General features: G+C 40.8%; 2 protein-coding genes across 5 annotated transcripts in view; one reads left to right on the forward strand and one right to left on the reverse strand.

Moving 5' to 3' along the window:
- Positions 1–22,680, reverse strand: part of LOC138631593 (galactosylgalactosylxylosylprotein 3-beta-glucuronosyltransferase 1) — a 77,360-nt gene extending 54,680 nt beyond the window's left edge. Inside the window, exons 1-2 of one of the 4 annotated variants that reach the window (XM_069716753.1) lie at positions 22,064–22,680; positions 21,855–21,923 (exon numbers count right to left, since the gene is read on the reverse strand). The gene's annotated coding sequence lies outside the window, so the exon portion shown is untranslated. The remainder of the gene's footprint in view (positions 1–21,854; positions 21,924–22,063) is intronic. The other 3 variants (XM_069716670.1, XM_069716840.1, XM_069716923.1) reach the window with 3 other exon arrangements.
- siae (sialic acid acetylesterase) overlaps positions 21,748–27,996 on the forward strand; it is an 84,789-nt gene continuing 78,540 nt past the window's right edge. Inside the window, exon 1 of the mRNA XM_069716425.1 lies at positions 21,748–21,942. Coding sequence (XP_069572526.1) covers positions 21,933–21,942 — 10 coding nt within the window. The 5' untranslated portion in view covers positions 21,748–21,932. The remainder of the gene's footprint in view (positions 21,943–27,996) is intronic.

Genomic DNA, 27,996 nt, shown 5'->3' on the forward strand with positions numbered 1-27,996 from the left:
TTTTCTGTTGTGATTCTGAAACATGTCGTCATAGCAGGTCACACCAAAAGATGTTGGACTTTGTTTGGTGTAATAATGGGGCTTAAAATACTGCTGTGAGTATTAGTGTGATTAGCAGATCTTATACCAAGTCTCTGCAAAACTCTTCCTGAGCTTCTCGGGATTTGTAACTTTTTAACTCCACAAAGTGTATGCACACTGTCCATAAATGAGATCATTTATAAGGTGCAGGTATGAGTGGAAGTCTTGTCTCCCAAGTTATATGGATCTACATTGTTTACTTTCTCTAAATAACGCTGTTTTGCAAGGAAGTTCAATTCCTCCCCTTCTTCTCGCCCTGCTCCATCACATTTAACCGATGTAACCTTTTAGAACTTTAGCCAAAGGGCTCTGGTGCTACTGTGCCGCAAGACCACGTGCCTCACAAGATGACACCACATCCCAGCATGCAATATGGTGTGACGAACCTTCACCTTCCCCTATACTGACATTTAATAAAATGACTGTGTAATGTGAGAGGGTCACCCAAAGTGCCAGAAAAGCGGAGAATTTAAAGCCAGCAGCTCTGTGGAGCTTTGTAGCCTGTTTTTCTCTTTTTTAAAAAAAAAACAAAAACCTCAATGTGCAGCTAAGTCTCGAGCAGCTTTCATAACACCTGTTGTTAAGACTTTTCCAGCAAAAGAATTTGGATAACCCCACCGTACATGAATTGCTCGCACTGTCTGACAATGTGACAAGGCGCTAACGATGTTCCTCTATCTGTGTCAAGCAGACAACGTTTTCAATTAACTGGTGAACACAGCATCTAGCAAGCTAAATACAAAAAAAAAAAAGCTTTCTGGGGACATGCAGGAGATCAGGACAGCTAAAGAGAAGGTGAACGCTGGACTTCCATTTTTAAGGCGATTTGGAAAAACACACCAAAAACAAAAGTTGGCGATGTTTTCACAACATTACGCAACATTTTGATAAGATAAAGTGGTAGTTGTATTTAGTAGGAGAGGCATAATCGACATTCTGCCACAATGTTAAGCTTTTTAGGGAAGCAACAGAGGCTCAGCACGCTTGTTTCTAAATGTAAAAGGCATAAAGAATAAACACATTTTTTGGACTACAACATGATTGATGAGGCAGAGGCATTATGCATGACATTATTTTGATGTGTCTCACAATCCAGTGATACAGTCATTAAAAGATTACATTTATCATACAAATTTAGTGGAGAATAAAATATAAATGAAAAGGTTTTCTTCTAAGGGGTAACTTCAGGTTAGCTTAAAAAACATCTGGCCAGTAATTGCGTGCCTCGTCCCACTTGTTGATGGTGGTGACTGCTTTTGATGTGATGTCATGTTTTTCTTGTTTAACCAATAAAAAAATAACTTCGTACAAGTGGTTAACAAAAAAACAAACAAAAAAAAGTACAAAAAAATGTAGGTTCTCCTCTTGGTTATTTTATGTGAAGAAAGTTCATATTTTTAGCTATTGCATTTCACTATTTAACTTTTGACTTTCCTTTTTTTGGAGGGTTTTGACAAAGATGACAACTAAGCTCCTGATAATAGCATAGGACAATGCTAATTACGGTAAACCTGTGATGTTGCACTTACTATAAATAGGGAAATTGTGAAGTTAGTAATTTACAATTTATGAAAGTCAAACTGTTTTTATGGCATGAGCTGAAATTGGTTATTCATCCGTCACACTGTTGTTAACACCACAATTAGCAACTTCCACACCTGCTGCGCGCACGAGCTTCTCTATTTAGCAGTGAACATTCAGTCTGTATTAGCGCTCCAGCTGGGAGGAACCAAATAGCCTAAACAGAAAGGGGGGTGGGGTGGGGGGGGAGGGTTTGTGTGTACCACAAGGCCCCTCAAAGTTGAATGGGCGATGCCTTTGCTTCCTTTTAGTTGAAACACTCACTGCGAGGTAGCGAAATAAACATGTTGCTCCTTCATCAATCACACAAGAGGTGCCCTTGAATAAGATCTGTAACCTGAGGAAATAATAGTGTAGTCCTATTTCTGCTGTTTTATCTCTCGGTACATATTTCAAATATTGACACACCGACAAGATTCAATCCCAGCTTTCAGTGGCCATGACCTGCTCTCCCTGGCAGCATCGCCTCATCTTTTCTCCACACACACGACGGCACAAGTGAACCGCACATCATACAAATCGGTCTCCATAGTCTCGCCCCTCGTGTTTGATCGGTGATGTGAAAGCACTTTGTGTGGATCACTTAAGTTGGAGCTATATTTTCTGGTTGCATCGTGAACATAATTGTTCACATATTTGCCTACTTATCGTGCAACAGGGGACTGTTGTTGTAAAACAATAGGGATGACTGCAGAAAAGAGCGACAGCGTCGCCATCGTAGGTGGTATTTAAGGCCCCGTAAATACATCCCCTCATGATAATGCAGACGCCAGTTATTCTGAGAAGAGTATTTGGAACAGATGCAGATAATCGAAGACTTGTCTTCAAAAACATTCTCCCAGTATCGTTGCTGATTTCAGGGCCTGCTGACCCCTACTGACCCCTACTCACCCCTGACCTCTGATCGTGAGCGTATTGCCACTTGCAGACAAGTTACACTAATTTCGGACAGATGCAGAACATGTGAGGCAGCCATCATGCGCACGCAAACACGTACTCAAAAGCAAGTTTATGTCCGGCCTAAGGGGGTGTTGTGGTTACACACAGTGCAACTGCTGGGATTTTACCATTTGCAATCTAATTTCTGGGCAGTGCCACATCTATCTGCTGGGAAAGAAAACCAGAAACTCTCTCCTGAATGATCACCTTCTTTTCCAAAATGTATTTATAGGCTCCATGAGGCTGTGAGAATAGACCGTTTTTATGTTTAGCATTTAATTCAAAACAGTAAGTTGTCAGCAGAGGGCATACAAAAAAAAAATATAACATTATATCTTTTTGATTGATGTTGAAAACGTGGCTGCAATGCAGTTCAAATCTGTGTTCACATGCATTGTAGGTGAATTATTTTGTTCAGAAAGGCAGTCTGTCTTCAAAAGAGCTTTTCAGGGATTTGAAGGGAATGTGCATTCAATTTATGTTTTTTGGGTAGGATGTTGAAGTAAATGTGTCTTTCCTCCCCTCTGACCAGCACGCTCTCCTCCCATTTCAACAAACTTCTAACAATATGCAGGGAAGCCTCCAGTTGATATGGGCCTTCAAACATAATCACTTCTCCCCTCCGCCCGCTTCTTTGCAGCTCCAAATACAAAATGAGATTTACGTCTCCACAAGTCTCCTTCAGCCGCATCTGTCTTATTCTTGCTGCACACTTTTAAATACCAATTTGGGGCCTGATTGAACTCGGCTTAAAGTGCAAAGAGCAATTTGTCATGCAGTTCATTGCTCAAGACAAAACGTTGAGAGGCTTTTTATGAACTGTGGGCATTGTAAGAAGCCAGGGGAGCACAAATGGATACAAAAAAAAAGTGCGTCTGTAATTTTGACTGCGCACGCTGGGAATTTCTCCAAAGCTTCTACCCTTCTTACCCTCCAAGAGGGGCTTTGGTCCTCATTTGTCACTGGGGCCACCAGGCCCGAAGGAGTTGTCTGGTTTTGATGAATGTAGTGAGGGCTTCTGTCCTTACTCTGCTATCCATCAGCGGCTTTGGATGTACAGCATTAACGACTGGCAAGTCTTGCCAGGGAGACTCTGGTAGAGTACCGCCACCCAGTCCAAATACGGCTTGGTGCATTTAACCTTCGCCAGTGTCTCGTAAGTTTGATCACATCCGCATACATCTGCAGTGGGGCCTGTAGCCTGTTCTTAAGTTGCGTTTTCCATTGGTTTCTTTTTGTGCAAAGAAGGCATGACAGCCCAAGGTTTATATTGATATCGTACAGGAGTCTGTCCTATATTTGTGGGACAGCCTTCAGTTGTTGGAAATGCAGTTTGGGATTAATGTCATGTGATGGAACAAATAACGAAAAAGAGAAACAAGCTTTTACCATCCTGTCCGATGTTTGCACTAAGAAAAGCAAACATTTTTCACCTCCAGTAAAGCAGGTTTTGAGAGCATGTCACTTGTATCTTGTGGAGCTGCTCAGCCTGCAGAAGCTCTAAACACATGTCGGGTGTTGAGTGGAATTGATTATCTCAGGGAAATGCCACTCAAAATATCTATGAAAGCAATCCAAGCTCCCAGATGAAAAAAAAAATATATATACAGAAGCTGTCAGACTTGTGTCCTTGGATTGAATATTTGTGACAGCTCAGACTTGGGTATTTCAGCACTGTGAAGAGTCTCCTGGTCTTTGGGCAGGCTGATCCTGCACATTTAGTATTTCCTGATCCACACTGTATACTGTAGCTGCACAGCTTTGATAGAATGGTAGAGGGGAAAAAAATGGGGCCCAGATGTGTGTTTGCAGCTGCAGCAGTTGCAGAAATCCTAACACACTAGGAGTCTTTTCTCCCAGGACCAGAGAAGCACAAATGAGGCTCCCATCTCATCTCCCTCTTTCAGAGAAGCTGAGCATCCCAGCTCATGTTGCCTGTGTCTCGCACCTTTGGGAAATTAATGCCTCTACTGTAAATGTGATTTGGATTAAAGCATCATAATCTATAGACAGCAAGCACAGCAATCCCCTAATAAAAGTAGCAAAGAAAAAAAAACGATATTAATTTTCATCAGCTTGTTATTGGGTAAACTTCTGAAACAGAGGATTACCGTGGAGGGCACTTCATTTTGAAGTTGAAACACCTAAGCCTTCTTTTGGATTTCATGCATCTACAATTAGCTATAAATCCTTAGACAAATTGCCTTTTACTCCCAGGTGGGAAGAGATACCATCTTCCCTCTATCTCCCAGATGAGACAGTGGAATAGACCCTGTCCATCTCCTTGCCATGACATTGAATTAACCTCACATACTGGACGTTCATTCTGGAGATAAGCTTACTATTACTGCAGGGTCTCTCTCTTTTTCCTCATGCCTCTCTCTCTCTCTCTCTCTCTCTCTCTCTCTTCCCCATCCCTCTTCCTCTCCAGTTCAATTAACAGTAATAGAGTTTGGGCGTACTGCCGCTTGTCAGTTCACCCTGACAGCCCCTCGCTTGCTTCAGCTCCATCTTCTAACACCAGACTATGTTGCAATTACGTTATGGCCCGTTGGTATCAGAGGTCCCTGTGTCAAGGTGATACCATGTGAGAAAACGCCTGCATGTTCGCACTGACCTCCAACCGGTAAACCGGTAGCGGTGCGAGGGAGGGGGCTCTACAGCTGACACTGTGTCTTGAATCTCCCTCAGTGCCTCGAGGCAGAATGGAGATCCATACAGACACGTTTAGGCTACTGGTTTCATTGGAAGGCTGGATGGAGACGCAGCTTAACCCTAAACCACGGAGGGGGGGGGGTGAAATCCCTTCACACTGTTAGGGATTTCTCATAAAGGAATTTCCTCTCCTGCCATGTTTACACAATATGTATGAGCTCGGTCACCGCAGACAGTTTTGAAGGCATATTCATTTTTATTGACGTGATTGGCATGTAGGTGTGTGCACTTATTTCACAGCCTACTTCAATATCATTATTAGTTATATTTTGATCACTTGTACGTAGGTGTAGGTGACAATTATGAAAATAATGATTATACAAACAATAAGTAGAAAAACAGGATGGGACACGATAAGAAAATGAGCCATCAGTGATTTACATTTCTAATTTAAAATAAGGTCTAAACTAAAAGAGGTTTTACTAGAAATTATATAAAAACATTTTTGTGGTGGTTTTGCAAAAAAATTTAAAAAACAAATACGACAAATTATTTTATAGTATTGATTATGAAAATAGTATTATTGTTATTCATAACGACTTCATAAATGTCTATTATTTGTCTTCATGTTTTTTTGTTTATTTTCTCCTTTAAATGTGGCTCACACACACACACACACACACACACACACACACACACACACGCACACACGCACGCACGCATAACGTGATGTATACAGGAACAAAACTGAATCCCTGGTTGTGTTGGATACAACAAAGTACGTGATATTTTAAGATATTGAGGCACATGGCATTTAAGAGGCACTCTTAACCTTTAATTTGCGACTTTATGTCCAGGCTACAATGTTGCTGAAAAATGTTGTTTTGTTCGGATCCCTACAAAACAAATTATTTCGGCCTGTCCACAATGAAGAAAAGTACAAATGAGATTTTATTGATTGGGTGGTTAGCCAAGCAGGATGCTGTTGCATGTCTCAAGTGATGGGAAGATGGTTCTAAAATAGTTTTTTGTCCCGGCTACATCAGAAAAAAACGCATTTGAGTTTGAATGTCTGACACTTCTTTTTCAAGTTTGAGACAGAGGCTGTTTTTTGTGAAGCTACTTTGGACACGGGCCACTTATCAGATTTGTGTGAAGCTTAACACTTGCCTCACTTTGTAGGATAGCCGTTCTTCTTTATTTAAATGGATTAAACCCTCTTAGATTTAGGCCTTTTCGCTGATGGACTGCACCACTATCACTTGGTGCAGCCTCACTATAACTCATTACACAGCATTCAGGACAAAACGAGGCATAAGACTCGACCACAAACATTTAAGCAGCTGTGACCTCATCTCAAGTCAAATTTGGTCATGCGGTATCTATAGTAAATAATGTCATGTTTTTACTTGTATCAGCAGTAGCACATAAAGGTTTAATTGGAATTTTCTGGGATTTAAGGAAGAGATTGACAGCGATCAAGATATTTGCAAGATGAGGCAAAAACAAAATCCCTTTCATATTCTTAAATTCATGCCTGAGTCCTTGCAGGGCTCGGCTTTTATTAAACCACAGCTTTTATTACTTTGTGAAGTTATTGCCTGCCCGATTCAGCAGTAAGGTGTTAAGTCGTCATACTGAGCTATTGTTTTTCTTCAGCTGCATTGACCAGCTGTTTTAACAAGATTCCCTGCTGAAAAACTAAAACATTAAAATATTGATTAATCATTTAAACTAGTGGGTCTGCAAGTAGCCTTTTATTTTCACTAATGCACAGCACATAGTACATTTCTAGTAGGACTCAAAATAGAAATGGATACAGTGGTGGATTGTGATCAGTTTCCACATGCCAGCTGTCTGGGTTCACTGTGACAAAAGTGGGAACAAAACACAATAGCACATCCTTTCATTTGGTTCATATTTTGAGAGAGCCCTGCAAATGGAGGAGAAATGCACTCACAATGAAGTGAAAGCTGGTGAGATTTTGAAAGAGAAACTTCTCAGTTGAAGCTTATATTTCAAAAGAACTAAGGATGAAATGTGGTGTTAGGAAAGTATCAAACTTTGCGTTTGTGATGCCATTGTCCTCAAAATTAGGGATGTCTCTCTGGGAAGCAGAGAGAGGAGAATGTGACTTTCAGATCAGCTACTGTTTCATCTTATTTGATTCGGTGCAATAAAGCTGATGCCTTTCTTTTTTTAAATCTCTAATCACAGAAGTGAAGACTTGGAGAGCAGTTGATGGAGAGGACCATATTCAACCATGACGCAGGTGAAAAGAAGTGCATGATCCAGTCACAAACAAAGCTAAAGATAACAGAGGAAGAGGAGGACAGGTAGGTTCAAATCAAAAACGTACTGAAGGGATGTTTAAAATGTTGGAGGAAAAAATAATAACTTTAATTATACTATAGCTATTGTCCGTATTTTTCCAATTTTCAAAAGAGGATATTACTGTTTGTGGACATATTAGAAAAATCTGTTTGCCTTTTGATGGATGTTTTTGCTGCTAGTGGTTGAGTGATGACTGATTTTGGAGTTGCAAGCGAGGAGATGTGTTCTGAATGTCCGCGGTGTGGTTCTCTCTAGAACCTGTCATAGCCGTGTCGTCTACGAGCAATGATGCAAGACATTTTCCATGTTTGTGTTTGTGCTTCTACATGTGAAGTGATATTGCACTTTTAATGCCTCCTCATGCAGATAGTGCTTTTTGGTAATGAATTTTGACAAAATAAGCACACAAGTCAATACAAGGTAAAAATACATCATAACAATTTAGAATAAAATAATCATAATATATGTTTCATCATATGCCAGCTCAGAATCACATGGACCCATTAAAAAAGGCTTAATTTCCAACAGCAAATACAACATGCACATTTCAACCAAGTAAATAAGAGCAGGTGTGACCCGAAGTTATAGCCAGTCATGTGCCATTAATATCAATCAGCCAATAAATATGCTCTGATCAAACTGATAATTACATATCCTGGTTGTTTAACATCAGCTTCAGTGAGTGAAGAACAGGGTAAATAAAAGAGGCTGCCTTATAAGTATTGAAAAAACATTAATAACTTTAAAGTCATTCTTACATGAGCCTTTAAGAATGCCATAAATCAAATTATACTTGAATATCAAAAGATCTGTAAAATATAAGAAAAATAAATATTGTACGATAGCTTCTATGACAACCGCAAGCTATGACCCTGGTAACAACATCCTGGACAGCCACAAACATCACACGACCAGAAAGTTGTTTTGCGGATACTGTGACCCTCACAGACACGCAGCACCATGGAAGACTCACACATACAAAGACACACCAGGAGGCCAGATACAGAGCAGGTGTCTTACTGATTACAAGCAATGTGAAACGCATCAAGGCTGCTATCCTGTTTCTCTCAGCACGGTAAATATTGTGTTTGTTCGTTCTCTCTTTATTCCTCGTCGCCTTTTTCCCCACAGTGTTTGGCTTTCTTGCTGCGTCTCAGCCACCGTTTAAACACAAGTTTAAAAGTTGATCTATATTCTGTGTTTACCTGAGCTGGCCTCTGACAGCTTCGGCCTTTTAAACCACACTTGCAACACTGTATGCTAAGATTCTCTAGATTAAAGGAACAGTCTCCACAAAAAAAAGTCCATTCAAACTGCATAAAGGGTCTTTTTCTCTCTCCTTGACACGGTAATTGAACAACTTGTAAAATAAGTCACATTGTGTAGAACTGCACTCCCTGTCCCGTGCAGTCATCAGTCATCTTTTGAAGCACTAAATATAAAGATTTCAGCACCGCATGGGGATAAAACATGAGCCACAAGCCCAGAAATCCATACCCATTATCGTGGCATGCGCGCTTTTTATTTGCAGTATGGCATGGTTGACGCCATATTGATCTTCAACCCTTTTTTCTCTGTGTTTTAACATGGTGTTAAAGCTTGTTTTCTCCCCTGCTGTATTTGAATTTAGCATGAACGAGGACACATTTGAACCATCATTGGACAGCCAATGAACTGTGGAATCAGCAACTTTTTTTTTTCTATTTGAAAGAAATGGTCATCAAATGCTGTTTTCCTGTACCAATAACATGTGCTTCTTTTACCTGAAATATGGGCATATTAAAACACAATAGAGGTTCCTTATGCTTTACCGTATTTATGGCCTGTAAACGTAACATAAAAAAGCTTATAGAAAAGTGAAGGATGAGCGTAAAGGATTATGTTAACCGTATAACTATAATTAAGAATTCACCTATTTAGCTTTTGCGCAAGTGAATGATCTTCTGTGGCACTGATTAGAGATGTGATAACAAATGATAGCCTGATTAAGACTGTTTAAAACGCAGGGCTGAGCAAAACGAAAGGCAGCGGGGGTAAATTGTTGTAAAATTTTAGCTACATAACAGTTCTACATATTTAACTTTGATGAAGCCTCATTTAAAATAATTGCTGCACTTTTTTTTGTTTATATTACATAAAAGCTGTTTAGTGAATTTTACACACACACACACACACACACACACACACACACACACACACACACACACACACACACACACACACACACACACACACACACACACACACACACACACACACACAAAATCCTTTGCAGCTAAGGGAAATGTCACCCTCGCTAGGAAGGTCTGGACCCACCTGAAAAAGCCCTTCTCTGTGAAATGCTCTGCGGAGCTAGCGTACCAACCCTGACGCTCCACTGTTCCCCACAGGCTCAATGATCAGACACTATAACAAATTAATTTTTATGCACTCGAACATTGATGAAATTTTGTATTTCCCCGCCGAGCCTTTAGTAGCACATAAGCCATACAGACACGCACGTCCCTTTGTCCTCTGTGTAAAAAAAAAAAAAAAAAGATGAAACAGTCAATGATGCCAGATACTCCTGTACTGTATCGCCCCCTTCCCCCCGTCCATGACTGATGAGTCACCTCCTCGTGTCCTTTGGTGTGCAGACGAGACCTGAGCAACTCTTAATGTCCCTCCATGCGCCCACTCATATGCCCGTGCTGTTGTGTTTACCAAGGAGCGTCAAAAACCTTTAAATGAACCATGCTTAATCCATGTTTCAAAAACTGTCATTGTTAATAGAAATTAAGATACAGCATGATAATATATAGCTCTATTGGATTTAGTTTTTCCCTGTAAGTGTGAGCTTTTAACGCTTGGGGTTAGGACCAACACCTAGAACAAGTATTTTAGATTTTTAGAGATGTTTCTCACACAAGACCACAATTATTATGGAGAGCCCGAGCACAAAATTCTTTCACAGAAATACAAACCTCTATCTGTTTAATTGCGATGAAGTGGCTGAACAGTTATCTAACACTGAGGTAGGTGGTGAAACAAAAGACCAGGTAATTACTTCTACTAAGCCCAGCGGTGTATAAACCCTCCTTTTTTTTTGTGATTCACCATGTGCAGCTCAGACATGCTCAACTTATCGCGTGGTGTCCAGCCCTGCTTGTCCTCTCATAATCATCTTGGTGAAGCATGAAGGTTTTAATTGGTTAACCACGGCACTTGGAATATCAGTGGGTCTGTCATTAAGCAGCGAGCAGCAGCTACAGCTGTAGGCCCCTAAACTGTGCATTCAGTGGTCATCCGCGCTCATACTGCAATTTTGCTTTGTCACTCGCCATAGTTAATGGTGCTCTCCCTATCCTATCTGTTAATGCAAGACTGCCTGCTACACAGCCCTTGTCTTGTTTGTCTTTGACTAGAAAAAGGTTTTCTTAGCGGTGATTGTCGAGCAGTAAGTACCCGGCGTGTCAGATCCCATCACAAGCGCCTGATTTGAGAAGCATCGACCCTGATTGCAGTGGTGGGCGGAGGTGCGCCGTGCAGCGGAAGAGGACACGGCTCTCTTCTCAGCCAAAACCGCAGCTTGGTTTCTTTCACCGGGCTTTTGAATATGAGCGTGTCAATACAGCCATTGCACACGGCTGCATATGCCCCGCTGGCATGATTCCTCCCCGACTGAATCGATTCAGGCTCTGTTCATCTCATTAGCTTGTAGTGTGTAATCCATCACACAAGGGCATTTGTTTCAGGCCCCCAACCCTCTGTGTGTTATAACTCAACTCTCCTCAGTGCGAACATTGTTCTGTCTCCAGTTATGTTTAGCGATGAAGCTACACTGAGCTGCTTGTAAGTGAGCAAAGCTTCTTGGCATTCACTCAAATCAGTTTCAATATTGCTAAGTGATTTGGTGTCCGTCCAGGCAATAGACAAAAGACACACATGCATGAAACATGCACACCGAGACTCACGATTACAAGTGAATTCCAAAATTGTCTCTCTGCAACTCTCTGAGTAATTAGGAAGGTGCTCGCTGTGTCTGTTTGTGCTGCCACAATGACGAGCTTTCATGTCCTCCTTCATTCTGTTCATTAAATCTCAAAACGCTCGAGCTAACATTCATTTTATGAGATGCTATCATACCAGACTTGTTTGCTAAATTTAAACTGAAAGCAAAAGGAAGTTTTTATAGTAAAAACGAGAATGAAATCACTGCAGTTCAGGTTAAAGCCAAATGTGCTCCTGACAGATTCGACTGAAGTTGGTGCACGCACGAGTCACATCATGATGACAGGTGTGAGAGCGCTGGACACCATCAAGCTGTGGCTACTTACAGCTGGGCTCCGCCTGAGGCCGAGCATCGAATTCTACATTTGCCAATTTCTCTGAACCACTTCGATCACCACACAGTACTTTAAACGAACGACCCCATCACACCGATACGTCACCGGGCAGCACAAACAATTATTACGCTGTCGGAGAAACCTAGATGGCATTTAATGGAACTACCACTTTGCTCAGCAGCGTTTCACAGTGATAATTTGCAAGACGTGTGTCTGACAACATACTTTTGCTCCGTTCCCTCTGTACTTCATAAAGATGTGGTAGATATAAACAAGACATTCCCTCGAGTCTCTCATGGGAACAAAATGACTACAATGCTGATTCATTCTCATTGAAATCCTCTCAAACTGTACTCGGGTTTGGAGAGGAGACGGTATAATAGGTCCCTCAGTGCACTGTTCTGTTGATCTGTTAAAAAAAACCAAACTACACAAAGCCGTTCAAAAATCACCTGCGTTGCAGGCAAATTACTATACTTGAAACACAATAGCTGCTAGTTATGTCATTGTTATTTGACCTGTAATGCACTGGTCTTGGGTCAGATCAGGGACGAGGATGCTATGAGCCCTCTAGCTAACCATTCATTAAATATCATCTTAGACTGCCCTTTTATTGGACACGGTAAGCACTTCAATTCAACATGAATTCCAGCTGCCCTGTCAGTCTGTTCTTTATTTAAATCTCTATCTGGAATGCATTTGCATCAATAACGTACTATAAATTAACCTTTTCCGACTTCGCAGCCCATGTGCAGCTCTTTTCAGCGGTCATCCAGAAGCAGTGTTTCAAAAGGGTTTCCCACTCTTACGTTACACATTGTGCATTTGAATGCTTTACAGTTAAATGAACATCAAGGGCATGTTGCGAGGAGGCACAAATGCCTATGTTGATACAAAGTACAAATTTTGCACTCTGAATGCACAAGTCACTGTTCAGCTTCTGCTCTAATAATTCCCAGATATGTTGTAAGTGATGATATTCAGAGCAAGCACATCTGTAGTTAGATGCTACGGACAGGCTCAGTAGCTGTAGCCTTAGGGGCATCATGCAGAAGCCCTCAGGACTGCATATATAAACTGCATAAAACTGCTGGTTAGCATTAAGTACAGAGGGTCGAGAGTGGGCATCTTTCAGTGTTCCCCATGTTGAGAAATACAGGCTGTCATTAAAGTCCACCTGATTCATAATTCTTTGGTCCAGAGGCTCATAACTTACAAAATGATTATGAAAATGATTATGAGCATGAATAGTTTAAGCTCTTTATTTTGTATCTGTATTTTACAGTTTGTTCACGGTAGTTAATTCTTATAGCTGAGAAGCTTAGCAAATTAATGCTGGAGCGAGGCAGGTCAGACTTGCTGCTCACTGCTCTTATTAAACTAGTAATTAAAGCCCAAAGCAGAAAGGCGATAAATGTCCACGGTAGATGCTCCAACAGGTCACCTTGTCCTTTTAAAACTTTTGACTTAAATCGATTGTGAAAATTAGCTGCATTTCTGACAGCCGCACATCAAAGAGGCCTCCCCTCCTCAGGTGGCAGAGCATTCAGGAGAGAAAACTTCTCGTGTAAATAAAAGTAAACTACAGCTTCTCAGTATTCGGAAAGGGGAACAGGGACACTCTGCGTTCATTGCCAGTGTGAGTCAGAGACGCAACACTGTGAGTGAGATGTAATTGGCACCCCCCCTGCCCATGAAATGCCACGCAAGCAACGACAGGAACAATAACAACAGGCTAGCTAAGGCCTGTCATCTCTCGCCCTTCAGCATGTGGCGTCATACTGCTTGGCAGCTTCCAACCACTTATTTTGCACTTAAAATATTCTTCCTCTAAATTTTGCCACTATCACACCTTAAAGTCCTTACATTTCAAAACAGTCATTTTTTTTCAAATTCCCACCGTGATAGAAAATGGATCAATAGGAATACTAAACATGACCCAATATAACAGTGCAATTAAATATAGACAGATTCTTCTCCCTGATTTGACACTATTTCTTTACTATTTACTCTCATTGAAACATTGCTGTGTTGGTCTGGAAATGTACCACACAATGAAAAACGTGTATTAATATTTAATTTAGAGTAATTCCCTACTGCAAATGCGTGTTTATGCATCTCACTCAGTCAAAACAGTCACAAATGCTGCCGACATTAACTCTAGTAACTCCAAGTAGGAAAACCAGACAGCCCTCTCTGTGCCAATCCTATTTCATACTGTGTAACGAGGATGATTGCACCATGGCAGAAAATGAGTTCAACGCATTCAGCAGTGATGGATTAAAAAAAAAAAAAAAAAAAAACTGTCATGGTTTTAATAGTGTTTTCATGGGATAGATTTGTAAATCAGATTTGTCTCAGATCTAGAAAATAATTTAGAAAATGGGAGCTATAATGCACTAACCCTGGCATTTCTTCTTACTATGCTATATCATCAGCTGTTTGCAGAGGTCCACAACTGCAGTTTACATGACAACTGCTGGATTGAGATGCAGAGAGACGATCTCATGCACACCCCTAATCGGGCACTCAATCAATTTATTAGGCCTTAAAACCATGAAAGGAAGTGTAAAGGATTCTACCAGGAGAAAGCTTAAGTTCACCTACTTAAGTTTCAGATTTTATTGGGTTTGTTGCAGAAAACATCAGACCTTTCAAGAGAAATAAGGTAACAATGAACTCAACTTTCAAACGGCAAGTCATCATCCAAGTGTTCCCATCTAGCCTCGAGACATAATTTCTGTCTGACAAATGTCCGGTTTCTTAATAACCTTGGTGATCAAGATCAACAGAAATGAGGTCGAGTCTCTTGATGAATACTTATTTGGGCCTGGCAGCATCATTAGCACTAACAATGGATCCTCTAAACAAATCAAGCCGCTGCTTAATAATGAACAATACATTTTTTTTTTTTTTTTTTTTGCATAACATCTCGACATTCATGCAGTACACCATGAAAATGGATGAAGGAAAAGATGCAGCTCTGTACAACCCGAGTGCGACCGGTCTGTGCTGCTGTATAGCTCTGAAACACGAGGCAACAAAGGTAAAATATCAAAAGTTGTTAAGTGTAATTGTACCCCTTCCAAGAAGGTCACTAATCCACCCACAGAGGGCAACGCAGCTCCAATACAGCAGAGTCCTCCTCCAGTGGAAATATGAGAATGACCAAAGATGACCCTGAGAAAGATGCACATGTCAGTGTGTTCTAAACATACTGCAGCAGCCTTATTTTGCATTACAGAGTCAAGTTCTGCCGTATGCTGGAGGAAAGGTCGCTGGATTTGAGAAAAGTCTTTAATCAAGTGACATGTAAGAGGTCAAAATACAGATCAGCTTAGAAAGATGTTTATTTTTATGGCGACAGTACAGGTATATGTACAGTTTACAGGCTGAAGCAGGACACAAATTCCCCACTACTCCCATGGTTAGTTTTACTAATCCATTTTGTCAATCAGTGTTTGGATTATTAGGTGGTAAAAATACTTTTATCCATAAGTGCCAATCTCTCTGTTTTAATTATTTGTATTGGGAAAATCTTTAATGCCTAGAGAATAACAGTCCGATCTCTTTATTTGAAGTTATGAAGTTATCTGCTATAATTTCACAGATTTCCAGCCAGTGCTTAAAGTTTTTTTTTTTTAGCATAACTTAGTCCAATCATTTATTTATTCATAACATTTTCCATCAGGTACAATGACTCAAATTGCTGTTGTGACTGAGTGATGTTTGTAAACATGCGTTTCTTGAACAACACTGTTTAAAGGTGATCTCTTTCCACCGGCCAGTGTTACTGAAATAATCTCCCAGCATGCTCATGAGGAGATCCTTTCCTCCTACAGAGGTGGACGGACACTCATTCTCATTAAAGCTGAGGGATTTGCGACAAAGCCTCTTGGATTTTCTCAAGAGGGTAATTGAGAGAGGTTGTTTGTGCCTCAAAACCAGGACATTTCCATTGTGCCGTGTGCCCACCATCGCCGGTGCCTAATCTGTGGGTAATTACAACAGCGAACCCTGGAAGGAGTTGGATGTGTATCAGGCAGACAAAGAAGCATAAAAGCAATCGAAGCCTCACTGCCAAAACCATTCATAGTTGGTGTAGTTGGCTGTGACCAGACTCCTACTTCATCAGTAATGATGTTCAGGTTGGCAGAAGTGATTCAAAGTAACTGTTTTCTGTAAATTACACATCTGTTTTCAGTCTAAACAAAGTACCACAAGCAATGTTAAGAAATATTTTTGGTCATATTTATTTGTTTGTAATGTCATGGTGGATCCTTGACATAGTATGCTGTGTTACTCTGTTTTAACTAACGCAGATCTCACCCCTGGTGCTCACCACCACTGTCAGGTCACATTATAACTGCATGGACAGAGTGTTGATAAGGGGCGACCTCTGTCACCATGGGAAATGATCATCTCAGCCTCCTTATCTCAGACACCTACTGTTAGGCAGGACATATAGCATCAAAATCGGCAACACGAAACAAACTCCTCCTCCTGGGCTGAAACACTCTGCTAAAGACACAAGCTGTGCCATCGCCACCATGCTGATTATTTAGTAGGTTAAACTCATTTTGCAATGAAGGACAGAATTGGGCTCTTCCTGTTCACTCTCTTATGTTACGTAATAGTGATAGTCAGGAAATATGTGAAGATAGGCGAGCCAGAGGAGCGAGAAAGAGAACTGACTTCCATTACTTGGTCACTGTGGCAGAACATGGCCTGACAGTGGGGGAGGTGAAGCTCGAGGGCTCGGTCAGGAGCGTTGCTTATTGTTTGTGGCTGTAGATACTGTAGACCGTGTGTGTGTGTGCGTCTGTATATACAAGGCACTATGTGAGTGAACATACCAATCGCCTCTGGTAGCATCTCTACTCTGTCTCCTAATCTCCAGCAGTCTTGATGAATGTGAACACAACTGATACCACACTGCCAGCTGTCTCTAATACCCTCTTCTTTTTTTCTCTCTTTCTAACACAGCAGTACTGCCCCCAGGGACCATGGGTAACTACAATTACACATAATGAGATTATAGCAAAAAAAAAAAAAAAAAATTAATTAAGAAAAAGGGGTAAACTTATTTGAATCATGCAGCATTACTGATTAAACCAGTAAACAGCATTACAAGCCTTTACCGCAAATCCCTGTAAAACAGAAAATGATGCTGTTTATTTTATTGACACTCAGACTGACTTGATCAGCAGATGCAAAACAGAAGTTGTGAGCAGAAGCAGACACTTGTCACTAAAATGTTCCAGGTTTACAATAAAATTCACACTTAACAACATAAAACATACTTGAGTGTTGCTCTTTAACATGACACTGTTTTGGAAAAAAAGAACATTAGTTTTCATTTGACAATGAGGATTATATAAGTGAAATAGATGTCTTCTGACTGAATTTATTTTTAGCTGGGGAGCATGACAGCATCAACAAAAAGAACAGCCAAACCCAAGGGTCTCCACTCTTGGCATGAAGAATAATTTAATACTTGACAGGATGCCCTGTTTTTTTTTTTGCCTTTCCACTGAATGAATTGGGAGCTCCAACATGAGAGTTTTTACAAGTACCTCTCTCAAATTGACTGGGATTACTACACACTGGTCACTCAGTCAAAAATAGATTCCTCTGTAAACAAACAGTCCTTTTATATTGTTAAATTTAAACAGATCTCAGAGAAAAACTGAGGAAAAAAAATCCAAATTTGTGCTGAAAAACAGCACAATTTGGAAAAAAAAAACACGTCATTCACAAAATGTATTAAGATCCACTTCAAGCTCTCCCTTCCTTTTGACTTTAATGCACTTGATTATGAGCACCATTGCTTCACTACCTCCAAGATAGCATCCCTCCTCCTCTTATAATCCTCGCTTTTCAAACCCAATTTCCCATTTAAGTGAGTGGTGGTGTCCTATGCAGTGATTATATTTGGCAACCTTGCTGAAATCGCTGAAACAAGTCAGGATGAATTCAACAGCTACAGCAGTTCGGAGCATCTAATTATTTGGTGTTGCCGGTCAGTCCAAGCTGCTCTGATGTACCTCGGGCAAACAACTGCCGTCCCTGGAGGGAGAAAAGCTGCTGGAGAGAAGGGAGAGAGCCTCTGCCAGCATGAGTCTGTGGAGCGCAGTTTATTCTAATTCCTCTGCAGGACATTAATGAGCCAGGATAGTGGCTGTCTTAATGGGCAGCCAGACAGATTTTAAGTGCCCCACGGAGTGCAATCCACTGAGGTACAACAGCACTGCTGCAAGGCCCGACAGATTGTTCTTGGTCGTCATTTTGCTTTAACTTTGTTTCTAAGCTGGTTATTAAAAAGGGCATGTGCCCAGTCCGTTTTAAGCTGCTGCCTTTGGGACCGCCACGGGCCAGACTCAAACCACGCCTTCATATATTTTCATAGAGGTTAGACTCTAGCTTTTGACACAGAATGACGTAGTATATTTAGTGGCAAAGAACAAACATTATTCTTACAAGTAACTCTTACTTAAAGTCAAATCTCTCTTTTTTTGCCTTTGATTGATACCTTCTGAAGAAAATCCAATAATTGTCCTTTTTCACAATAATAACAATGAGAAAAGAATAATAGTTTATCTTAAACATTGAGGACTTGCAAAGGAATTTGCAGGCAGAAGTGGAGAACAACTAATAAATTCATAGTACTTTAACAGATCATTATTTTTGCACATTCTTTGTTAAAATAAACATTCTCTTTGCTTCCTATGTACTAAAAACATTCTCAAATTAAAACGGTTTTATAATACTACTGCATGATATGGGTATTGATTAATTAAACGCAACACCTTTTGGATGTGGTATTTTTCAGTAAAGTTGTTAAACCTGAAAAAAGGAGTTTTACTTTTCTTGTTGATTTATGTACTTGGCTTAAGCATTTGTAATTCAATGCATCCTTGGAGTCAGCCAGTTTGTACTTCAACATGCATAAATAATAACCATTGCTTGCAGATATAGAAGGACTTTGAGATGCGAGAATTTTTCGAGGTACAAATATGCAAGTACAGACAGGGATTTGTATGTACTTGCAGCAGGTAGTGTGTCATACATGCAGATTGCGGCATAATGCTGGCAGTTGCATTTTTTTCATTGTTTAATATCCATAATCATAAAGATTTACTCGGAGCAAGTGTATGTACAAACTACTCCGGCTATATGTACTGCTCCTGTATCGTGTAACAGATAGACTATCCATTGTATGTGATAAAGCCACAGTCCTCTTGTCTACTGCTTGGCCACTCCGTTGCCTAAGACTGGACAGCTCCATGACTGAATGTGCACAGAAGCTCAGTTACGTTCAAAGAGAAACCTACAGCACGCACTGAACAGACATCAAACATAAATACATTTTACCCAGTGGAGAGGGGTTTAAAAACTTCTATCTCTCTCAGTGTAGGTAGACGTGCTTCACACGCGCCCACATGCTGCCCTGTGTTTCCAAACCTCCGCAGCCTTGTCAACAGCATTGAAAACCTTTGTTAAAAGTTGAATCCCTCTGTCTTGTCAGGCTTCGTACATATAACTACAACATGCAATAATGTGTGAAGTGCTGCTAAGCTTCCGCTGATGAACATGTGTACTCCATGTATGAACATTTAACACCTGCTTTCTGCAAGATTATGTATGTTCGTGTAGAGTAGTATGTATATTTTATAGCATCTAGTGTGAAATATTCTCTATTTTATTGTGCTGCATCAAATTTAGTACCACTTTCCATTCAGACAGGTGACGTCTACTTTAGATTGCATAATATTTTGTTAGTATGTTGCATTTTAAAGAGAAGCTGTATGGAAATGCTTTGTGCAGCATTACAGTCTGCTTTGTCTTTTGGTTTCAGATATCCTGACATCTATTGCTTCACATTTCAATGCTTATTATTGGGTGAAACGCTTCCCTAATAATGCATTGTGGGTGCTTCTACTTCATAATTACCCATGAGCTCTCCCATTACAATGTTTTTCGACCTTCTTCAGGATGATAGAGGGAAAGAGGAGTATTATCTAATTGAAGTGCTTAAATGCTCTAATAGCTCCATAAAGAAAAAGCAATATCCGCTAGTAAGGTATATAAACTAACCACAATTGTGGATTCACAACCTGCTGGACCAAAAAAAGTTATTTTTGTAACACATTAGCAAATGTTCACCACCAAATAAGTGATAACTTATAAATTAGTTTTCATTGTGCCAGACTGGCACCAATAGACCTATGAGTCTATTGCTCAACACTTTGTGTGTCGTGCGTCCGAAGAGAGGAGCAGCCTTCAACAAAGAACGAAATGACAAGCTGCCTGCTTCCACAAATGAGATCTGGATGCTATTTGCTGACATTGCTAGACTAAGCAGAAGCCACATATGTACATGGTCAGGGAGTGCAGCGCAATACAAGCATGCTAAGGCTCGTGTGAGAAACAGCTGGGGACATGCACGGCTTCATTGCGAGTGAGATTTACTGTATAGGCTGAGAAACGGGCGGCAGGTGTTGCTGCCATCGTGTATGTGGGCTGAGGAATGGACGAAGGACTCTTTGAAACGGGAGAAGCACAACTAGTTCAGTAGGAATGTATGCCGTTGTGTGTCGAATTGTATTTCTCAGTATGGATTAATAGATACACAGCCCCACAGTGATGAGAAGTTTGGGTTAATTTCCCCATATAATATCAGAAATACACATTTATGACAATATAACGTTTATTGGATAGAAGTGTCTATAAAAATGTTACTTTATTATGATTAATTCCTCCTCCTCAAAAAAAAAAAGAGTGGGGCTACAATGTTGTCTCTTCTTTTGGACGTCCTTTTTCTTTAACACTGTGGCTTGTTTGTGAAAATATGAGCGTGAGAGAAAACATATTTGCCCAATATGCCTGATGTCATGATGGGTGTCAGCATGCTGTCATTGGACCAGTCAGAACTTCCAGGGACAGTCAGATTTATGTGTCTTGACACATGAGTAAGGACTTAAGACTGGAGCCCAGACCTTTCGGCACTGTACCAACACTGTGCAAGACTTTCCTCTAAGACTACTGCTAAACTGCAAAAAATACATATAATTAAACACCGAACCCTGCAACATTGATGATCTCAAGCACGGTCCACATGAACACCAAGACTCTCCTGCTCCCATCATTGTGCTGAAGCAATAGTTCCTGACCCTTTTTTTTTTTTTTTTAGTTATGCCAATGCACGCAAGTTATCTAAAAAGCCAAAATATACCATTATCTCAGTAGTTGACAGAAGTGCAACATGGGTTGAAACAATACACTGTTTTTTTTTCTTTCCAGCAGAGTTGCTTGTGCACCTGTGCTGGCCAAGAGAACAACCTCTACAACAACATCTTTTCTCTAAGAGAGAGATAGAGAGAGAGAGGGTTCCCTCGGTCGGTGTCAGAAATGAAAACATACAGCCCACTTAACTTCAACTCAAGCTTCCCTTTTCTCAACTCAATGTGCCTTCTTTGTTCGCTTCCATGGACAAGTTGTTATTTTCTGTTTGGAAGGTAGTGTACGGCTCCCTAGGGTCACCAGTGAAAGTGCTCAGACTTTGCTTTAGAAAACACGCACTGCATTCGGTTCGGTTCCTTAACTCTTCTTTGCGAGTCTTCCTATGGTATCCTAATTCTTTCATCAGATTTTGCACCATAGGATATTGAATTTAGGTTTCATGAAAAAAGTGAATTTAATTTGCATTTAGCAGCTGAACTCACAGACTCTACATTTCCAGTCGGACCATGTGCGGCGGCAGCTCTGCTGGTCAGTTAAGAGAAAATCTCTCCGTGCCCTTCTGCTATCTCAATACACAAATGCTCATCATGAGGATTACCAGCAATTCTTTTCATCAGGCCGTCACTGACTCTTCTTCGACTGCCAGCTCACAGTGCCTCTCTGCAGCATGCAACATGCATAGATTTTCCCACTCACTTCCACCGCGCCGCCGAAACACCACGACCCAGGGACAAAGATGGCAATCTCCCTGCTGCCGTTCCAAACCTGATCAGCATGGAAATTGGTAAATCTCTGTCAAGCTTATGTGCATGCTTTCAAGTGCATCTCAGATGTATATCCGACCATGCTGGCCGGTCAGGCTTAGAGAAGACAAAAGGAAGATAATGTGGTTTCATTATTTTTACCTCATTCAGAGACTTCAGTGTGAGACTGCTATTCCCAGCGCATGCGGCAGAAGGACTCCCATTCATTCTAGAAATCCTGTTTTTGTCCCTGCTGTGTGTTGTCCCCCCCTTCCTCTTCCTTGTCCCTTGTCGAAAGAGAGGCAGCATTCAAAGCATCCCTTTCTTTTATTCTGCCGTGCCAGCTGAAGCCTGCCTTCATGCCTTGGATGATGGAGATAAAAAAAAAAAAAAAAAGAGGGGGATATAGAGCAAAGAGAGGACTCAAGCGCCCAGGATTTGCTTTCCACCCTTCCCGTCTCTTTCCTCTTCTTGCACTCACTCGCGCCGAAACTGGTGCATGAGAGGACACGTCGGCGTGGCAGCGATGTATGTGTTTTGCTCTGTGGCTCTTCACCTCTTCTTTCTCTTGCGACTCCCTCCCACCCTTGTCCTCGCTACCTCTCTGTTGTATCTCTCTGCCCTTCTCTGCTTCTCTGTCCGCGGATCGTCGGCTCACACAGAAGCAGGCTGCTCTGTCGTGACGGGTGAGGCGGCTCTATGCGTGCGGAGACATCTGTGAATGTGCTTATGTTCGGGGGACTAAAGTAGCCTCTTAGCTGAGATTGAGACCACCCTCCCCTCCTCCCTTCCGGAGATGGGCTTTCTAATGGCATGTACCATTAAAGCTCGGAGCAGGGTGGGCTGCAGCACTGAAAGGGGAGAGGGGGATGGAGAAAGAAGGAAAGGGGGAGTTGCTCACGGAGAGTGAGAGGACGACAGGGAGAGAAGAGGAAGACGGGAAAGAGGTGTTGAAGAAGATGTGGTCAAAGAAAGAGAGAAAAAGTCCATTAAGGAGTCTGATTCCTGTTTTTTTTTTTTTACCTTGTATGCTGTTCAGCTATGCATAAGTAAGTGGTATACTGTACAACCTACACTCATCTACATCCGTTTTCTTTGCGGTTTTCTGATACACACATGACCTCAGTGACCAGATCCCTCATCGCTGATAAAGATGTTTAAAGACAACAGCTTGGACATATGAAATATCACCATATAAGACTGGAGCATATGTTGGTTTTCGCAGCGGTGAATTAATTCTGGAAGAACTGCAATTGTGTCACAGATAAAGCATTCACTCATGCATTACCGGCTGCACGATTGCACACATGCAGAAACATATTGTATAAATTGGTTGGAAATAATATTTAAAATAAAAAGTGCCTTCATGTAAAAGAGTCATTTTAATCTGAATCATAAAAGGCCCACAGTGTACATCTCCAGATGTCGCCGTAGCTTCGGTGACTGGCAGAGACTACACCGATGCCAGTTCCACCACAACGTTTCCATCCCCCTATTAAGTGCACCATCTAATTTCAGGCGTCACTGAATAAAGAGCCTGTCTGTTGTGGAGGTGAGACAGCGTCTGGTGTGAGGATCAGAAACAACACCTCAGCTAGCTCACCTCCTCTGAGCCTGGAGACCAGAGCCGACTCTACGAGGAGCTCAGCCAGCAGGGCTGGAACGGGAAGAGGTGGCCCTGCTTGAAGGAACACTGTGTTGGACATTACATCTGAAAAAACAAGACTACACAGAGTGAGAGAGAGAGAGTGAGAGTGTCTGTGAGGGGTAGCAGGGGAGGGAGGGAGAGAGAGAGAGATTCATATTTTCAAAGAATGTATCCCATGCGTGTCAATGAGCAAACTCATAAGGAGACATCTACACATTTGCTCTTTTTAATATAGTAAAACTCAGTCTACTTTTCATTTTGCTCTCGCAGCGTAATGAAACGACAGCAGCTAAGAGGGAATTCAAATCACTAAATTGCTGTTAAGAGTGCAGCCACTAATATGACGGTGCGTAAGCCTGGATAACCTGAAGAAGAAAAAAAACAACCTCAGATGATCTAGCGACTCGGTGCCACATTTCACTGCAAAGTGCCATGCAGTATTTTGAGCTTTAGTCCGTCAGTCGGCGCGAACTCTGATGACTTGAGCTGCTGAATAAAAAAAACAAAAAAAAACACGAGAGTGTGATATGGGCGTTGGACAGAACAAATTACTGGAGTAGATGAGTGTTCCAGGATGGTCTCATTATGGGCAGAAAAAGAAAAGGGGGGTGTTTGAGGGTCCAGTCAGTAAATATTGCCTGTAAACTGAAATTAGTGCATGATGGAAGTGACTTGGCATTGTTGTTATTAAGAAATATTAGTAAAGCACTTCTTAATTTGAAAGGGATTCAGTTTAGATTTATACGGCAAAGGATGCAGTGCCTTTCTCTCTTTGGTTTAATATGTCAAAGTGGATGCAAATGTACTATGTCTGTATCGTCACTCCCTCGGTAAAGCTGGTTTTATGAAACAATGTAAATGTCAACCTCCGAAGAGCTTTGGCACTAATATCAGTTGATGGTCGACTTAAAGGAACAGAGGTGGAGAGTGACGAGTACATTTAGTCGAGTACCGTACTTAAGTACAATTTTGAGATACTTTAATTTTTATCGAGTACTTCCGTTTGATGCTACTTTATACTTCCACGTTACTATATTTTAGAGGGAAATGTTGTACTTTCTACTCCACTATTTATTTGACAGCTTTAGTAACTTTCAAAATGTAAGATTTGACATGAAAACACAGCACATTCTCCTGATGTCTTTCAAAAAGCAGTGTGTAGTTGGGGTCACATTTCAGATGTCTGAGTTGTTAACAACTCCATTTGATATTGATTTCTCCCTCTAAACTTCTCACATGGTTTCATTTCAAAAAAGATTGGAGAAGAAGTTCAAAAGCTGAAAACAGATTTGTTAATCAGAACTTTTTTTTTCTTCTTTCCTCTAAGTGATCACCTGATGAGCCCTCACATTTATCTGCCATCCTTGGATATAAAACTGGATATAAAATAGTTCAAAGCAGCTCCACCTGCAGCAGCTACAACAGTAACATGCTGTTTACACACTTCATGCTTCAGTGTTATTACTCTAATGATGTCATTCATGATAATATATCAGTAAGAACGACTTTAAAACTTGAACTATATTTTTGCTGCTAATCCTTCTGTACTTTTGCTGTAGTATGATTTGTCTTTACTTGAAATTAAGTATTTTTCCATTGCTATGTTGGTACTTTTATTTAAGTATAGGATCTGGATACTTCTTTCACTTTACTTCAACAAGTTTGGTTATTGACTTTCATGCTGTGAGAGGATGAGATGAGAAGATTGATGCAACTACAATGGTGGTCCATAAACTACAAAACTAGTGTTAGCAGCCAGTTAGCTTAGATTTGCAGTGAGACAAGAAAAAGAGGGAAATAGGCTCTGTACAACAACTAACATTTAAACTTATTATATCTTTTTATAAGTGTATATATACCATATAAGTTTATATATATACAGTATAATTTTATATATAGTTTATTGTTTGTATAAAAACATCCTTTTATCCGAAACATCATTTTAGTTTTCCCGTTCCAGCACATAGCCCCGTGTACAGCAGCAAATTGTTGTGTTGGCACTAACTCTGCCAGAAAATGATAAAGCCTATTTCCCAAAATGTCAAATGAGTCCTCCAAGATTGCTGCCTACATAACAACAAGGTCCAGGAACTTGGTCTCAGCTTTGCTCTGTGTTTTAAAATGTTTTAACACTGTAACATACAGCTCAGGTGTACTGGAGACTCCAAATGACCCACCAGTGTGAGTGTGAACTCGAGTGTATTTGACATATGAATCTTTTAGAAACATGTGTAAAAGACTATAAATATACTTGACTCGACTATTCAGTTTGCAAACGGAGCATGATTTCGCTCACATTGCCTGTTCTGACCTGCCTTGTAGACTCAGAGTCAAGGTCACGTGTGTCGGGGTCCAGAAATCAACAATCCATATTAAGACTTGATTTTCTGATTTTGCTGCTGCTGTCAGTCCTTTCTGGTGACATGTGTAAAAGTCCAACATAAACCAATGGTGTGTGTGTGTGTGTGTGTGTGTGTCTTACTGTCTGTCTTAGTCTTAAATATTTCAGAGCTCTACCATGGCTGTGGGCAGTGCCTCTTGACTTGTTGGTTTGAGGAGTATGATTTTTTTGATTTATTTTTTTCACAAGCCATCTGGTGTGTCTTTTCAAGCCCAATAAGAGGGAAACAGACATTGGATTTCAACAGATGATAGAGATGGGAGTTGAGTAGGCCAGCAAACACACACACACACACACACACACACACACACACACACACACACACACACACACACACACACACACACACACACACACACACACACACACACACACACACACACAGGACAAGGGCAACAGATGGAAGGGGCCCCGATATGCTGCTGGTGCTGGAGCCAAGCCCGGTGGGCAGGCCCCACTGGCCTCATTGGTGGCCCATTGATAACTAATGTTCTGACAGACTTTGAAATGGGGATATGAATTCAGACAATGTCATTCTACTTTGCCTGGCAAACTAGAACCACTGTGGGAATTGTTAGACAAATGCATCTCCTTGCTGGATAATCACTGAAGTTATCTATTCCAAACTACAAAAACATACATTTGGAAAATAAAACTATTTATCAGCATCACTGAAATAGAGTGTAATGTCCTTTTAAAAAATGCCATTCGTACACTAAAAACAGTGATTTTACTATTCCAGATACAAGAGGGATGTTTGATGAGGAATTGTTTAGTTAAAGGCAGATACCGCTGTTTTACTGCTGTTCTGTACTATACTATATACAGCCCTCATTTAGTCAACAGCTTTGTTGTGAAATGAATCTTTTCCTTTTTGCCTTGACCAAAACAACCACACTGAACATCATATTGACCAAATTGTGAATTCCAACATGTGACCATGACATCGCTCTGTATCAGCAAGCATCTATTAACACAGTTGTCCTGTCTTTTCACTTTTGCTGCAGACAGCAAACTACATCAACAAAACTCATCAAGATATGTGTGAAAACCATTGATTGTATATAAAAGTGGACGTAGCTTCCAGGTCTGAAAAATAAGGCCGATGTGGAACTGCCTTAATCAGCAATACCACTGACAGCCACTAGAGGTTGGTTCTAAAAAGCCTCTAACTGCATATACTCCCATTTAACTTCTCTTATAAAATATAAAGTCAATACATTTTTTTTTTAACAAATCATTACGCTAAAGTCCTTCTTTCTTACTAGTTTTCTGGCAGTCCATGTGAAAAAAAAAATCCCCTCAATAATTGGAAAATATGTTTTTTGGGGGGTGTATCTTTTTGATTGACAGGTCTATGGTGTAGTAATATTCCCGCTATATATAGGCGGGACGTAGTATCGTCGGGTTTCCAGTCAGATTGAGTCAGATCCCCTGCTCACTCCTCCCAAGCTTGTCCAAATATGGTCACTTCTGGCTCCAAACCCCTCCAAAGTAGCAAGATGGCAGCTGCCACTCTCTGAACTCGAGGATTTCTAACGGCTGTTCACAAACCAATGGGTGACGTCACTGTTGGTGGCTGCTGGGTTAAACCAGCCCATTCTCATTCCCGGGTGATCAAGTGCTACAGTTTTGTTAAAGCTGTTGACGTCAGAAAGATACGCACTGTGACCACCCAGGTCAAAGAAAGAGGTCATGTGATCCAGTAAAAAGAGTTTGTGTTGGGAGGAAGTTGAGTTTCTTTGGATAGAAGAAGTACAGGACTTTCACTTGGGGGACTTGTGATCGAGAGACAGCAAAAGTCAAACTGGATTTTTGTTTCGTAGCCAAGTTATGTACTTCACTTAACATATTAAACTTTCCTAATGAATTTAACTTGCATTAAAAAAAATTTTTTTACCCAAACCGTTATATTTTTACAACCCTAACCATGGATGTTTTGGTGTCTAAACCTAAGGCTCCTTGTATGTATATCTGAGACACCAAAATGCACCTTGTGCTAATCTCTGAGATGCCAGCGAGCTGTGACAAAGCGGCAGTTTTTGG

Source organism: Brachyistius frenatus, unplaced genomic scaffold, assembly GCF_029030835.1.
Source record: "Brachyistius frenatus isolate BFR_SWC_R1_liver_20210118 unplaced genomic scaffold, ASM2903083v1 Contig_1, whole genome shotgun sequence".
Taxonomy (NCBI): Eukaryota; Metazoa; Chordata; class Actinopteri; family Embiotocidae; genus Brachyistius; species Brachyistius frenatus.